The sequence below is a fragment of the Tachyglossus aculeatus genome, chromosome 2, assembly GCF_015852505.1.
Source record: "Tachyglossus aculeatus isolate mTacAcu1 chromosome 2, mTacAcu1.pri, whole genome shotgun sequence".
In the NCBI taxonomy this organism is placed as follows: domain Eukaryota; kingdom Metazoa; phylum Chordata; class Mammalia; order Monotremata; family Tachyglossidae; genus Tachyglossus; species Tachyglossus aculeatus.
The window spans coordinates 45364469-45377163 of record NC_052067.1 but is presented as its reverse complement, the minus strand read 5'-3'; the positions used below and the strand labels follow the sequence as shown (position 1 = coordinate 45377163).

Here is a 12695-nt window from a genome sequence, read left to right as displayed (position 1 = left end):
GATAACAATAATAATGATGGTATTTGTTAAGCACTTACTATGTACCAAGCACTGTTCTAAGTGCTGGGATAGATACAAGGTAACCAAGTTGGACACAGTCCCTGTCCCACATGGAGCTCACAGATAATAATAATGATGGCATTTAAGTGCTTACTCTGTGCAAAGCACTGTTCTAAGCACTGGGGAGAATACAAGGTAATCAGGTTGTCCCATGTGGGGCTCACAATCTTAATCCCCGTTTTACAGTTAAGGTAACTGAAGCACAGAGAAGTTAAGTGAATTGCTCAAAGTCACACAGCTGACAAGTGGCGGAGCAGAATTTGAACCCATGACCTCTGACTCCAAAGCCTGTGCTCTTTCCACTGAGCCACGCTGCTTCTCTATGAGATAACTGAGGCACAGAGAAGTGAAGTGGCTTGCCCAAGGTCACAGAGCAGACAAGTGTGTACAATGCACATGCCCATTTAATCACTCATTCGTTCGATCATATTTATTGAGCGCATACTGTGCACAAAGCACTGGGCTAAGCGCTTGGGAGAGTACACTAGAACAATAGATAAATTCCCTGCCCACAATGAGCTTACAGTCTAGAGATATTTATTCATTCAATTCATTCAATCTTATTTGTTGAGCACTTACCATGTGCAAAGCCCCCACATGTACCCCCAGGCACCACCATCACCCTTGCACACCCAGATCCTCACACGCACACGTGTGGATGCATCAGGCTTGGGTCATGGGCACGGTGGGTCCCCCACCTCCTCTAGCAGCCGTGTGCTTCTCCCCGCAGGTGAACCCCTGCGAGGGGTGGATGTCTACGAATGAGACCCTCAGAAATTTCACTTCAGAGGTATGGCAGGCCCCCCAGTCTCAGGGTTGGGGGACGAGGGGTTATCGCCGTCATTTTCCTGGTGGCGAAGGCCGGATTGGGTCGAGCCTCCAGGCCCCGGGCTGCCCACCTGGTTTCTCTGAGGACCCCAAGCTGGGGGTCTCAGGCTGGGCCTGTGCCTCGGCCGGGACAGCTGGGGGACGGAGCGGCCTTCGAGCCTATCCAGCCGGAGGGTGGTCCAGGAACAGGTGGCCAGACACCCAGAATAATAATAAAAATATTGGTTTTGTTAAGCGCTTACTATGGGCCGGGCGCTGTACTAAGGGCTGGGGAAGATACAAGCAAATCAGGTTGGACCCAGTCCCTGTCCTAAATGGGACGCATGGTCTCAATCCCCATTTTCCAGATGATGGAACGGAGGCCCAGAGAAGTGAAGTGACTTGCCCGAGATCACACAGCAGACGAGTGGCGGAGCCAGTGTTAGAAGCCGTGACCAACTGACTCGCAGGCCCATTCTCTAGCCATTGAGCCATGCTGCTTCTCGGTTTCCCTCCACTCAGAGGAGGGAAGCACTCAGCCCCCAACCTGGGGAGGGCCTTTTTCCTCAGCTGGGGCCTGCCCCTCTCCTTCATTTATTCAATCATATTTACTGAATGCTTACTGTGTGCAAAGCACTGTACTAAGCGCTCTTGGGGGGCAGGCCCCAGCTGCCTTGTTTCTCCCCAGCTGTCCCCCTGGGTGGGCAGTGGGCTCGACAACACTCCCCAGGACCCCCCAGCCCTCTCCTCTTCCTCCTCCTCTCCAGAGAGCTGCCCAGCTTTCCCGTGTGCTGCAGGAAGTCGCCGACCATGAGGCGTTTGCCAGCTTCAAGCTGCTGTACGTCAACTACCCGCTCCAGCAGAGTAAGTGGGCACCGGGCGGTGGGGAAGGAAGGGCACTGTTGCCACTGCCCGATGCTCCCGGATCCCCGCCTCCCTGCGAGAACCCCGCCAAGCTGAGTAGGCCTTCACTGGGGATCCAGGCTTGCCTCCTTCTGCCCGGAACCTGCTGGGCATCCTCAGGAGCTGCTAGGGAGATGGGGTGGGCTAGCCTAGGCTGGCAGGGGGATGCCTGCACCTAAAATAATAATAATAATAATAATAATAACTGTGGTAATTGTTAAACACTTACTATGTGCCAGGCACAATACAAAGCGCTGGGATAAATATGAGATAATCAAGTCCAACATGGGGCTCACAGTCTAAGAAGGACGGAAAAGAGGGATTGAATTCCCATTTTACATCTCTAGATCCCATCTCCAGACTGTGAGCTAATTGTGGGCCTGGAATGCCATTCCTTATTGTTGTATTGTACTTCCCCAGTTGCTTAGTACAGTGCTCTCTGCATGCAGTAAGTGCTCAATAACAATAATACTAATAATAATTGTGGTATTTAAGTGCGTACTATGTGCCAAGCACTGTACTAAGCACTGGAGTGGATACAAGCAATCAGGTTGGACACAGTCTCTGTCCCTCTTGAGGCTCACAGACTTAATCCCCATTTTACAGATGGGGTAACTGAGGCCCAGAGAAGTGAAGTAACTCACCCAAGGCCTCACAGCAGACAAGTGGTAGAACCAAGATTCATAAATAGGATTGAATGAATTTTGCAGATGAGGGAAATAAGGTCCAGAGAATAAAAATAATAATTTTGGTATTAAGCATTTACTGTGCGCCAGGCACTGTACTAAACCCTGGGGTGGATGCAAGCAGATTAGGTTGGACACAGTCCCTGTCCCACGTGGGGCTCTGTTTCAATCCCCATTTTCCACATGAGGTAACTGAGGCCCAGTGAAATGACTTAAGGTCACACAGCAGAGCAGTGGCAGAGTGGGGACTAGAACCCAGGACCTTCTGACTCCCAGGCCCATACTCTATCCACTATACATGCTGCTTCTCTAAGCGAAATGACTTGTCCAAGGTCACACAGCACACAAATGGTAGAACTGGGATTATCAGGCAGAAAGAGAGAGTTTGTCTACGTGTGTGTGTCTGTGTATAACTCCCTGAGATTGTCTGGTTGCAGTTGCCAAGGAGTGGAAGAAAAGAGGAGGCCAACCCTGGCAGCTGATCGAACCAGTTGATGGCTTCCACCCAAGCGAGGTAATGTCTTAAAAATTGGTGAAGCAGAAAGAGCCTGGAGCCAGGAGTCAGGGACCCCTGGTTCATTCAGTTCATTCATTCAATCATATTTATTGAGCGCTTACTGTGTGCAGAGCTTGGGAAAGTACAATCCAGCAATAAAGAGAGACAATCCCTGCCCACAGCCAGCTCACAGTCTGGGGGTGGGGGGGAGACAGACATCAATACAAGTAAAAAGACATTCATTCATTCATATCTATTGAGCGCTTACTGTGTGCAGACCACTGTACTAAGCACTTGGGAAGTACAACAATATATTAAATTACAGATCTATACATAAGTGCTTTGGCACAGGGAAGGGGGGACGAGCAAAGGGAGCAAATCAGGATGACATGGAAGGGAGTGGGAGATGAGGAAAAGTGGGGCTTAGTCTGGGAAACCTCTTGGAGATGTGACTTCAGTAAAGCTTTGAAGAGGGGGAGAGTAATTGTCTGGCAGATTAGAGGAAGGAGGGTGTTCCAGGACAGAGGTAAGACATGGGCAGGAGTCAGTGGTGAGACAGGAGAGATGGAGCAACAGTGAGGAGGTTAGTGGCAGAGGAGTGGAGTGTGTGGGCTGGGTTGTGAGAAGCAAGGTGAGGTTGCGGGGACAAGGTGATGGAGAGCTTTAAACCCAATGGTGAGGAGTTTTTGATACGGAGGTCAATAGGCAACCCTTGGAGATTTTTGAAGAAGGGGGTGACATGCCCTGAACATTTCTGTATAAAGATAATCCAGGCAGGGGAGTGAAGTATGGACTGGAGTGGGGAGAGGCAGGAGGCTAGGTCAGAAAGGAGGCTAATGCAGTAATAATAATAATGATAATAATAATAATGGCATTTATTAAGTGCTTACTATGTGCAAAGCACTGTTCTAAGCGCTGGGGAGGTTACAAGGTAATCAGGTTGTCCCATAGGGGGCACACAGTCTTCATCCCCATTTTACAGATGAGGTAACTGAGGCACAGAGAAGTTAAGTGACTTGCCCAAAGTCACATAGCTAAGGATTTAAACCCGTGACCTCTGACTCCAAAGCCCGTGCTCTTTCCACTGAGCCTCACTGCTTCTCTAGTGCTTAGTACAGAGCTCTGCATGCAGTAAGCACTCAATAAATACTAGTGAAAGAATGAATGAATCTCTCCAGTCACCCCCAAGGTAGGGCAAGTCGTGCCTGCCACTGGGGACAAGGGACCCCATTGCCCCTCACCAGCGCCAAGCCCCCATTTCCATTTCCAGTAATCTAGGAGGGGTAGGAAGAGTGATTGTACTAATGTGGTAGTGGTTTGGAAGGAGAGGAAAGGGCGGAGTTTAGCCATGTTGTGAAGGTGAGACTGACAGGATTTGGTAACGGATTGAATATGGAGGGGGAGAGAGTGGAGTCAAGGATAACGCCAAGGTCACAGGCTTGTGAGATGGGAAGGAGGGTAGTGCTGTCTTCAGGGATGGGAAAGTCAGGGGGAGAACAGGGTTTTGGGGAAAGATAAGGAGTTCAGTCTTGGATATGTTAAGGTTGAGGTGATAGGAGGACAATCAAATAGAGATGTACTGAAGGCAGGAGGAGAGGCGAGCCTGGAGAGAGGAAGAGATATCAGGAGAGGAGATGTAGATTTGGGTATCATCCACATAGAGATGATAGTTGAAGCCGTAGGAGCGAATGAATTCTTCAAGGGAATGGGTATAGATGAGGAACAGAAGGGGACTGAACCTTGAGGGACCCCCTAAAGTAAGGGGATGGGAGGAGGAGCCCGTGAAGGAGACTGAGAACGAACGGCCAGAAAGATAAGAGGAAAACCAGGCGAGGACAGTCAGTGAAGCCAAGGTTGGGTAACATATCCAGGAGAAGGGGATGGTCCACAGTGTTAAAGGCAGCTGAGGGGAGGATTTGATTGGAGTAGGAGCTGTTGGAATTGGCAAGAACGAGATCATGGGTGACTTTCAAGAGGGTGGTTTCGGTGGAGTGAAGGGGATAGAAGCCAGATTGGAAGGGGTCTATATATAGAAGTATATCTACATCTGAGTTTTCTTTGATTACCCAAGGACTATTCTAAGCAATGGGGTAGATACAAGTCAGTCAGGTTGAACACAGTCCATGTTCTGCATAGGTCTTAGTTTAAGTAATAATAATAATAATAATTAGTGGTATTTAAGTGCTTACTATGTGTTAGGCACTGTACTAGGCCCTGGGGTAGATGACAGTTTTGGTATTTGTTAAGCACTTACTATGTGCCAAGCCCTGTTATAAGCGCTGGGATACAAGATCAGTCCCTCATGGAGCTCATACCAAGTAGGATGATGATGATGGTATTTGCTAAGAGCTTACTATGTGCCAAGGACTATTCCAAGCGCTGAAAGGAGGGAGAAAAGGTATCGAATCCCCATTTTAAACAAGGAAAATGAAGCAGAAATTAATTGACTTGCCCAAGGCCCCAAGCAGGCAAGTGGCAGAGCTGGGATTAGAACCCATGTCTTCTGGCTTCCAGGCTCTTTCCTCTAAGACACACTGCTTTCCAATTTAATTTTATCGGATTTAATTCTATTCAGCTTCCAGGTTTTAAAATCCCGCTGGTCACGGAACCAGTTTTGGAGCTTGCACTAAGAATATTATTGCTGGAAAAAGCAACGTCCCTGTGTGTGTTGTGGGGGAAGCACAAGCAGAAGGGGATGGTTGAATCTTTGGCTTGATCATGTCAAAAAACGAAGTGAGCAGCCAGGTGTCTCTTGCAGGTGGCTTTGGCTTTGCATGCAGAGTTCTTCTGGACCACGCTTCTCCGCCGGTGGCCCCAAGCCTTGGGAAAGGTGAACCCCTTCAACGACCAGATCGAGAAGCTGTTCGGAGATCAGGGAGGTCACTGATGTCCTGTGGGGGTCCCCGTGAGACAGCCTGCTGGGGCTTAAAATGACTCAGATAGACTGAGTCCATGCTGAAGGTCCTGACTGTCAAAGAGGCTCAGTCCCCTAGATGCTGATGCTTAATTCTTCATCGGAGCCAGGAGCGGGGATTCAGCGCCACAAGCAAGGCAAGCATTCATTCATTCAGTGTGTGCAGAGCACTGTACAGAGCACTTGTGAGAGTATGATACAACAGTAGACACATTCCATGCCCACAAAGAGCTTATAGTCTTGGCCAGCCAAGGACTCAACCAAATCTATCAGTTATATTTGAATACTTACTGTGTGCGCAGCACTATAGTAATAATTATGGTATTTGTTAAATGCTTACTATGTGCCAAGGACTGTACTGAGCAATGCATGGCTGCTGCCATATTATTCTTGTGGGCTGAAAAAAATCGGACAATTCTGAGCAGACCAAGGCTTCTGCCAAGCTGGGCTAGGGCCACTCTAAGCTCTGTTCCCCCTCCCCTAATTCCACCCCTTCAGTCATAACCTGCTTCCCCTCCCCATGCAAGCCCCCACTGCACAGTGCAAACCTACCATCCTGGAAATAAACAATGAAAGACATGATTGCTACCCTGTCTGATCAGTGGTATTAACAATTACATTAATATTATTATTATTAATTTTTGACCCACCAATGCTAGGCAGAAGTTACTCCCTTTCCAGTAGAGTACAGCCCTTTTTTTTGCCAGTTCACTGGTAAGCAGCATGGCCTATTGGATAGAGTACAGGCCTGGAGTTAGAAGGACCTGGGTTCTCATACTGACTATACCACTTGTCTGATGTATGACTTCTCTGTTCCTTATCTGTAAAATGGGGATTAAGACAGGGAATCCCATGTGGCACAGGGACTGTGTGCAACCTAATTAGTTTGTATCTATTCCAGTGCCTAGAACAGTGCTTGGCACAAAGAAAGCACTTAAGAGGTACCATAATTATGGAGAAACAGCATGGGCTTGGGAGTCAGGAAGAGCTGGGTTCTAATCCTGACTCTGCTCAGTGTCTGCTGGGTGATCTTGTTAACTCTCAAAGGGTACAAATGCAAGTGCATACGCAATGCAGAGGAAATATGCGAAAAGCACCATCTAGGGGGTCAGCAAGAGGCAATTGTTGGGGTAGATGCAAGATAATCAGGTTCCACATGGGGCTCTCAGTTTAGGTAAGAGGGAGAACAGGGATTGAACCCCATTTTGCAGATCAGGGAACTGAGGCACAGAGAAGTGAAGTGACTTGTCCAAAGTCACACTGCAGGTAAGTGGTGGAGTCAGGATTAGAACCCAGGTCATGCTGCTTCCCCTGAAGATGGGGAAAAGTCATTTTCTTTTGGGAGTGCACACCTTCAGGCAAAGAACTAGTTTAGAATGAATGACCAAGAATGGTCATAGAGAGGCAGCGTGGCTTAGTGGAAAGAGCAAGGGCCTGGGAACCAGCAGACCTGGGTTCTAATCCCAGCACTGACATGTGTCTGCTGTGTGACTTTGGGAAGTCACTTCACTTCTTTGTGCCTCAGTTACCTCATCTGTAAAATGGGGATTTTTGAAAATATTTAAGTACTTTCTGCCAGGCACTGAACTAAGCAATGGGGTAGGTACAGGCTTATCAGGTTGAACACAATCCCTGTCTCACATGGGGCTCACAGTTCAAGTCCCCATTATATAGATGAGGGAACTGAGGCACAGAAGTGAAATGATTTGCTCAAGGTCACATAGATGGTGGGAAAGCTGGGATTAGACCCCAGGTCCTTCCTACTCCCAGGTCTGTGCTCTGTCCACTACACCACGCTACTTTCCCAAGAGGGACATGGACTGTGTCCCATTAGCATGTATCTAATAGTGCTTCCAGTGACAACATATGGATCCGAAAGCTGGACAGTGAAAAAACAGGAGAGAAAGAACATTGATCCTTTTGAAATATGGTGCTGGAGAAGGCTTTTGTGAATACCATGGACTGCCCAAAAAACAAATATATTTTAGAGCAAATTAAACCAAAATAGTCTTTGGAAGGCCAAACGACTCGACAGATTGGCATATTTTGGATACATAATCAGGACTAATTCTCCGGAGAAGACACTAATGCTAGAAAAGTCCAGGGAAAATGAGGAAGAGGCAGACCGTCAGCTAGATGGTTAGAGACCATAACGATAAGGGAAGAACCGTTAGAAAGGTGGCGGGTTACAGCAGAGGACCGGACGTTCTGGAAAAGGTGTATCCATGGAGTCGCTATGAATTGGAAACGACTCGACAGCACATAATAATAATAATAGAGCTTAGTACAGTGTCTGGCACATAGTAAGTGCTTTATCATGAAAAATAAAAGGGAAAGCAAGAATGGTGTTAAATTGCCAGCTCATCTCCCAAAAACATATACATTACTGGCCTCAGTGGAATGGCTTCCATTTCTTTTACCCGAGGCAAGGAAAAGGAAGCTATTGGAATGAGGATTGGTAGTATTTGAGCTCCTCTGGCCAAAACTAACTTTACCTTTGCCTATCAATTTTTTTTAAAGCAGAATCAAGCACTTAGTAAGGAAATGTCCCCTAAGCCCACTATATCTTATGCTGCCAAAATAAAGGTCTCGGTTTCCTTCTGTCATTACAATGCCACGCTTCCCACACCTTGCTTCAGTAGCAGATTTAGAGAGGAGTCATAACTGTGGTATGTGTGAAGCATGTACTCTAGGCCAGTGTACTAACTGCTAGGGTAGAAACAGGACAATTAGGTAGGATGCAGTATCTGCCCCACATGAAGCTCCTGGACTAAGTGGGGCGGAGAACAGCTATGTCACCCGTATTTTACAGATGAAGAACCAGAAGCACCGAAAAGTGGCTTGTCCAAGATCACATAGGCAGGACATGAAGCCAGGTTCCCTGACTCCCAAACTTTTGCTCTTTCCTCTAGGTCACTATGTGCTTGCCTCCCAATACCTACTCTGCATTTATTGCTCCAAATGCACATTGACTCCTATTTCTTTGATATGCAAAAGCATTTATTGTTTATAACATAATATATTTTTATAATACATAATTCTGGAGAACATTCAAAACGAGAATATAAAATCATAGCGCGTAAGGTACAGTTGACACAGTTTAGTGTTTCTATAGAAGACAGTGCTTGAGCACTGAAGAAAGAGCACTCAGAGTATTTAAAGTTAGTAAACCGATGCCCAATGAAAAGCACCTAATAATTTTACTTTTGAGCATCGCCCAGCTAGGTGAACAGTTTCACTGACCAGTTGTTCTAAGTCAGACTTCTGTTCAGTCAGGTCACAGACATTTTGCCCAGAAAAACATTAATGCATAGCAGCTTTGTAAAAGTTACTTTAGATAAGAGTTCACAAATTACCTTTGTTCTCAGTTCAGAACCAGTAGGAACCAACCCACATGTCCGCTTGGAAAGATTTCTAAGCTATTTGGCAAAACTTTGGATGGGGGGGGGGGGGGTATCTGATTTCTAGGAAAATGTGCACCATACTGCATATGTAAAAACTTAATACCTGTAAATCATGCATCAAGTGCTTGAACAGATTGATCTGAAAACTATGCAATATTTGTCATGCAGTGTTTCTGAAGAGGCAGATTTAAGTCCGATGATTCCATTAAAACAAACAAAAAAGCCCTTAGCACTTTTACTAGAAAACTGTAAAAGTCAGCTTCAGCACTGCTCTAGTCACATGACCAGGAACAACAGAAGCAGGGAGGCTAGTAAGTAAGTACACGGAAGGCCTCAATATTTTACCTTTCCTTAGCTATCCAACTCTTTGTGCGCCAGACCACCGAGTCACCCTTCCAAAGGGAGAATCAAAACATCCTGAGGTCTTGTAGTTGCCTGCTTAATTACATTACTACCTTCATCTTTAGCACATTCAGCCCCAAGGAGCTGAGTCGCATCCCAGTGCATCTGAAGATGACCGAGGGGACAGTTTTGCACTCAGGGGGACATAAATACTGAATAGTGTAATAGATATTAGCACATACCTTTTCAGATTTTAAAGCACTAAAATGCAACCAGAAATTCCCAACTCCTGAAGTATAACATATAAGCAAAGTGAATTTATAATGGCGGACAGACAAGGCATATCCCAAGAGCTCAAAGTTTGCCAACTGGCTTGTAGCAAGCATCCGGTTGCCAGAGGCGAATGTCCACAAGGACCTGGTTGAGCTTCTGCATCCAGAGGTCCCGCTCTTCTTTAGTATCAGCCGATAACCAGTTCCTAGAGCAAGACGGTTATTATCATTATTTTTGTATTCTAAGTGCTTACTCTATGTCGAGCACTGTTTTAAGCACTGCGGTAGATACCAGATTATCAGATCTGATAGTCTCCGTCCTGCAATCTAAGGAGGAGGGGGAACGTTACATATGCATTAGAGGAAACCGGGGCACAGAGAATGAAGTGACTCGCCCCAGGTCACACAGCAGGTAAGTGGCAGGGTCAGGATTAGAAGCCAAGTCCTCTGAGTCCCAGGCCCGGAGCTCTTTCCACTGCTTCTTGCCCCGGTTTGATCAATTTCTTCGTTTTCACACATTTGGGACCAAACCCTTACCCTCTCACCCCCGCCCCACAGGGAGACCTGCCTGCTTTTCCCTTTAACAGTCAGGTGATTTGACAGGTGACATCCGTTTTTACCTTTACTCACTTTTAAAGCCCAGCGCTTACAACAGTGCTTGACACCTAATAAAAGCTAAACAAATACCATAATAAAAAAGCCCATCAAGGTCTGCAAAATACAGGTTTCCAAAGCCCTGGTACTTCTTTCATCGCCAAAATCATATCACTCAAGGCCAAATTTAATGAATGGGAGGGTAATTGTTTTCCCATTGGAGATAGCAGTGAAAATAAGTTATGCTGTCACGTAAGAATATGAAAGTCTGACCCATTCCAAAGCCCAAGTTACCCCACCCTATTACCGCTCTAAGGACGGAAAGTGACTGGTGTGGAACTTTATGATTAAATACATACTTTGTGACACAAAGCGTGTCCCGGCATTGACTAACGAGAGTCTCTTTGTCATCGTCTCTCTGTGGTCGGGCGGTGATTAATTCAAAAGTGTTGCGTCGTGCACAGAATTCTCTGTTGGCTGGTTCTATCTGACGACTTGTACAGTTGGCTAAGTTCAGTCTCCCTATGGGGTTCTAGGAAGAAAAGAAAACGTACTTTGAGTGGAAATATTGGAACCGGTAGAAACTCCCCACCACTGGCTTTAAAGACTTCAGTCACCTTGCCCACTCCTACCTCACCTCACTACTCTCCTACTACGACCCAGACTGCAAACATTTCTCCTCTAATGCTAACCTTCTCACTGTACCTTGATCTTGTCTCTCCTGCCACCGACCTCTCACTCACGTTCTAGCTCTGGCCAGGAATGCTCCCCCCCTCCCCCACCCCCCCACCAAATCCGATAGACAACTATTCTCTCCCCCTTCAAAGCTTACTGAAGGCACATCTCCTCAAGAGGCCTTCCCTAAACCCTCCTTTCCACTTCTCCCTCTCCCTTTTGCCTCGCCCTGACTTGTTACCTTCATTTATCCCCTCCCAGCCCCACAGCACTTATGTACATTATCTGCACTTTATGTTAATGTCGGTCTCCCCCCTCTAGACTATAAGATCATGGTGGGCAGGTAATGTTTCTATTTACTGTTATATTGTACTCTCTCAAGCAGTTAGTATAATGCCCTGCACACAGTAAGCGCTCAATAAATGATTGAATGAACGAATGAATACTGGAGGCTATAAATTATGTCTGGAGACGGCATTACACTTGGTAGTTGATTGCAATCATAGACTCATTAATAGTAATAATTATTATGGTATTTGTTAATCGCTATGTGCCAGGCACTGTACTAAGCACTGGGATTGATACAAACAACTTGGGTTGGACAAAGCCCCTGCCCCATGAGGGACTCAGTCTCAATCCCCATTTTACAGATGAGATAACTGAGGCCCAGAGAAGTGAAGTGACTTGCCCAAGGTCACACAGCAGACAAGTGGTGAAGCCAGGATTAGAACCCATGACCTTCTGACTCCCAGGCCTGTGCTCTATCCACTTTGCCATGCTGCTTCTCTAAGCCATCAGCTCTGCCATTACTGGGACAGGCTAATGGTCCCATCCAACCAGCAATGTGTGTTGGAAAATATAAAATGGATATGCAGGGAAGTGGAGAGCCATTGGAAGTTTCCCTTTGGGGCTTTTGCTCCACTAGATGGGAAGAGTGGATAGGATGGACGGCAAGACCTTCTGATCTTGAGAGACGCCAAACAAAAAAAAATAAAGAGGAAACTACTCCCCAGACAGGCACCTTTAGGGCCGAGCAAAGGCTCGGAAAGATGACTTGGGCTGCTGGGTGGAGGATTCCTCACACATCTCTGTCATTCATTGGGAGAAATTCCACCACGACAAACTACGAGTGTTCTCCCCTCCTAACAGTTGAGCACAGCCCCACTTAATCGATCAGTACCCGAATGGCGTTATGATCCGACTCTTCTAGTCTATACATTGGGGAGCGACTGGCAAATAGATTTTGCTACCTTTCGCTTTTCGTCATCCGGGTAGGTCCAGTAGGAGATACAGTAGCCAGAAAGCACGCACCAACGTCGATGCCAGGCGCCAAAGCCACTAACGTCTTCAAATATGGTCTGCAAAATGGAAATGGGAACTTTTAGCCATTAATGAGACACAGGCAAGCACCACATTCATAACAAGACAGTAAAGTCTGAACACGGCCTCCTCCGTGGGTCCTAGGATTGACAGTGAGGAGTTTTGTTCAGGCTCCTAGCCCAATTCTGACAGGATTTGCTGGAAGCCAAGAACTAGATAAGC

The 12695-nt window shown here is 46.7% G+C and overlaps 2 protein-coding genes across 4 annotated transcripts in view; one reads left to right on the top strand and one right to left on the bottom strand.

Annotated features, from left to right (window-relative positions):
• AOAH (acyloxyacyl hydrolase) overlaps positions 1–6442 on the top strand; it is a 67352-nt gene extending 60910 nt beyond the window's left edge. For both annotated transcript variants that reach the window (XM_038768273.1, XM_038768265.1), the window contains 4 exons: positions 791–850; positions 1635–1731; positions 2894–2970; positions 5711–6442. In XM_038768273.1, coding sequence (XP_038624201.1) covers positions 791–850; positions 1635–1731; positions 2894–2970; positions 5711–5839 — 363 coding nt within the window. In that variant the 3' untranslated portion in view covers positions 5840–6442. The remainder of the gene's footprint in view (positions 1–790; positions 851–1634; positions 1732–2893; positions 2971–5710) is intronic.
• A 2410-nt stretch (positions 6443–8852) lies between these two features.
• The window catches only part of ANLN (anillin actin binding protein), a 46379-nt gene continuing 42536 nt past the window's right edge, over positions 8853–12695 (bottom strand). For both annotated transcript variants that reach the window (XM_038772857.1, XM_038772867.1), the window contains 3 exons: positions 12404–12511; positions 10838–11010; positions 8853–10090 (listed from right to left, as the gene is read on the bottom strand). In XM_038772857.1, coding sequence (XP_038628785.1) covers positions 9967–10090; positions 10838–11010; positions 12404–12511 — 405 coding nt within the window. In that variant the 3' untranslated portion in view covers positions 8853–9966. The remainder of the gene's footprint in view (positions 10091–10837; positions 11011–12403; positions 12512–12695) is intronic.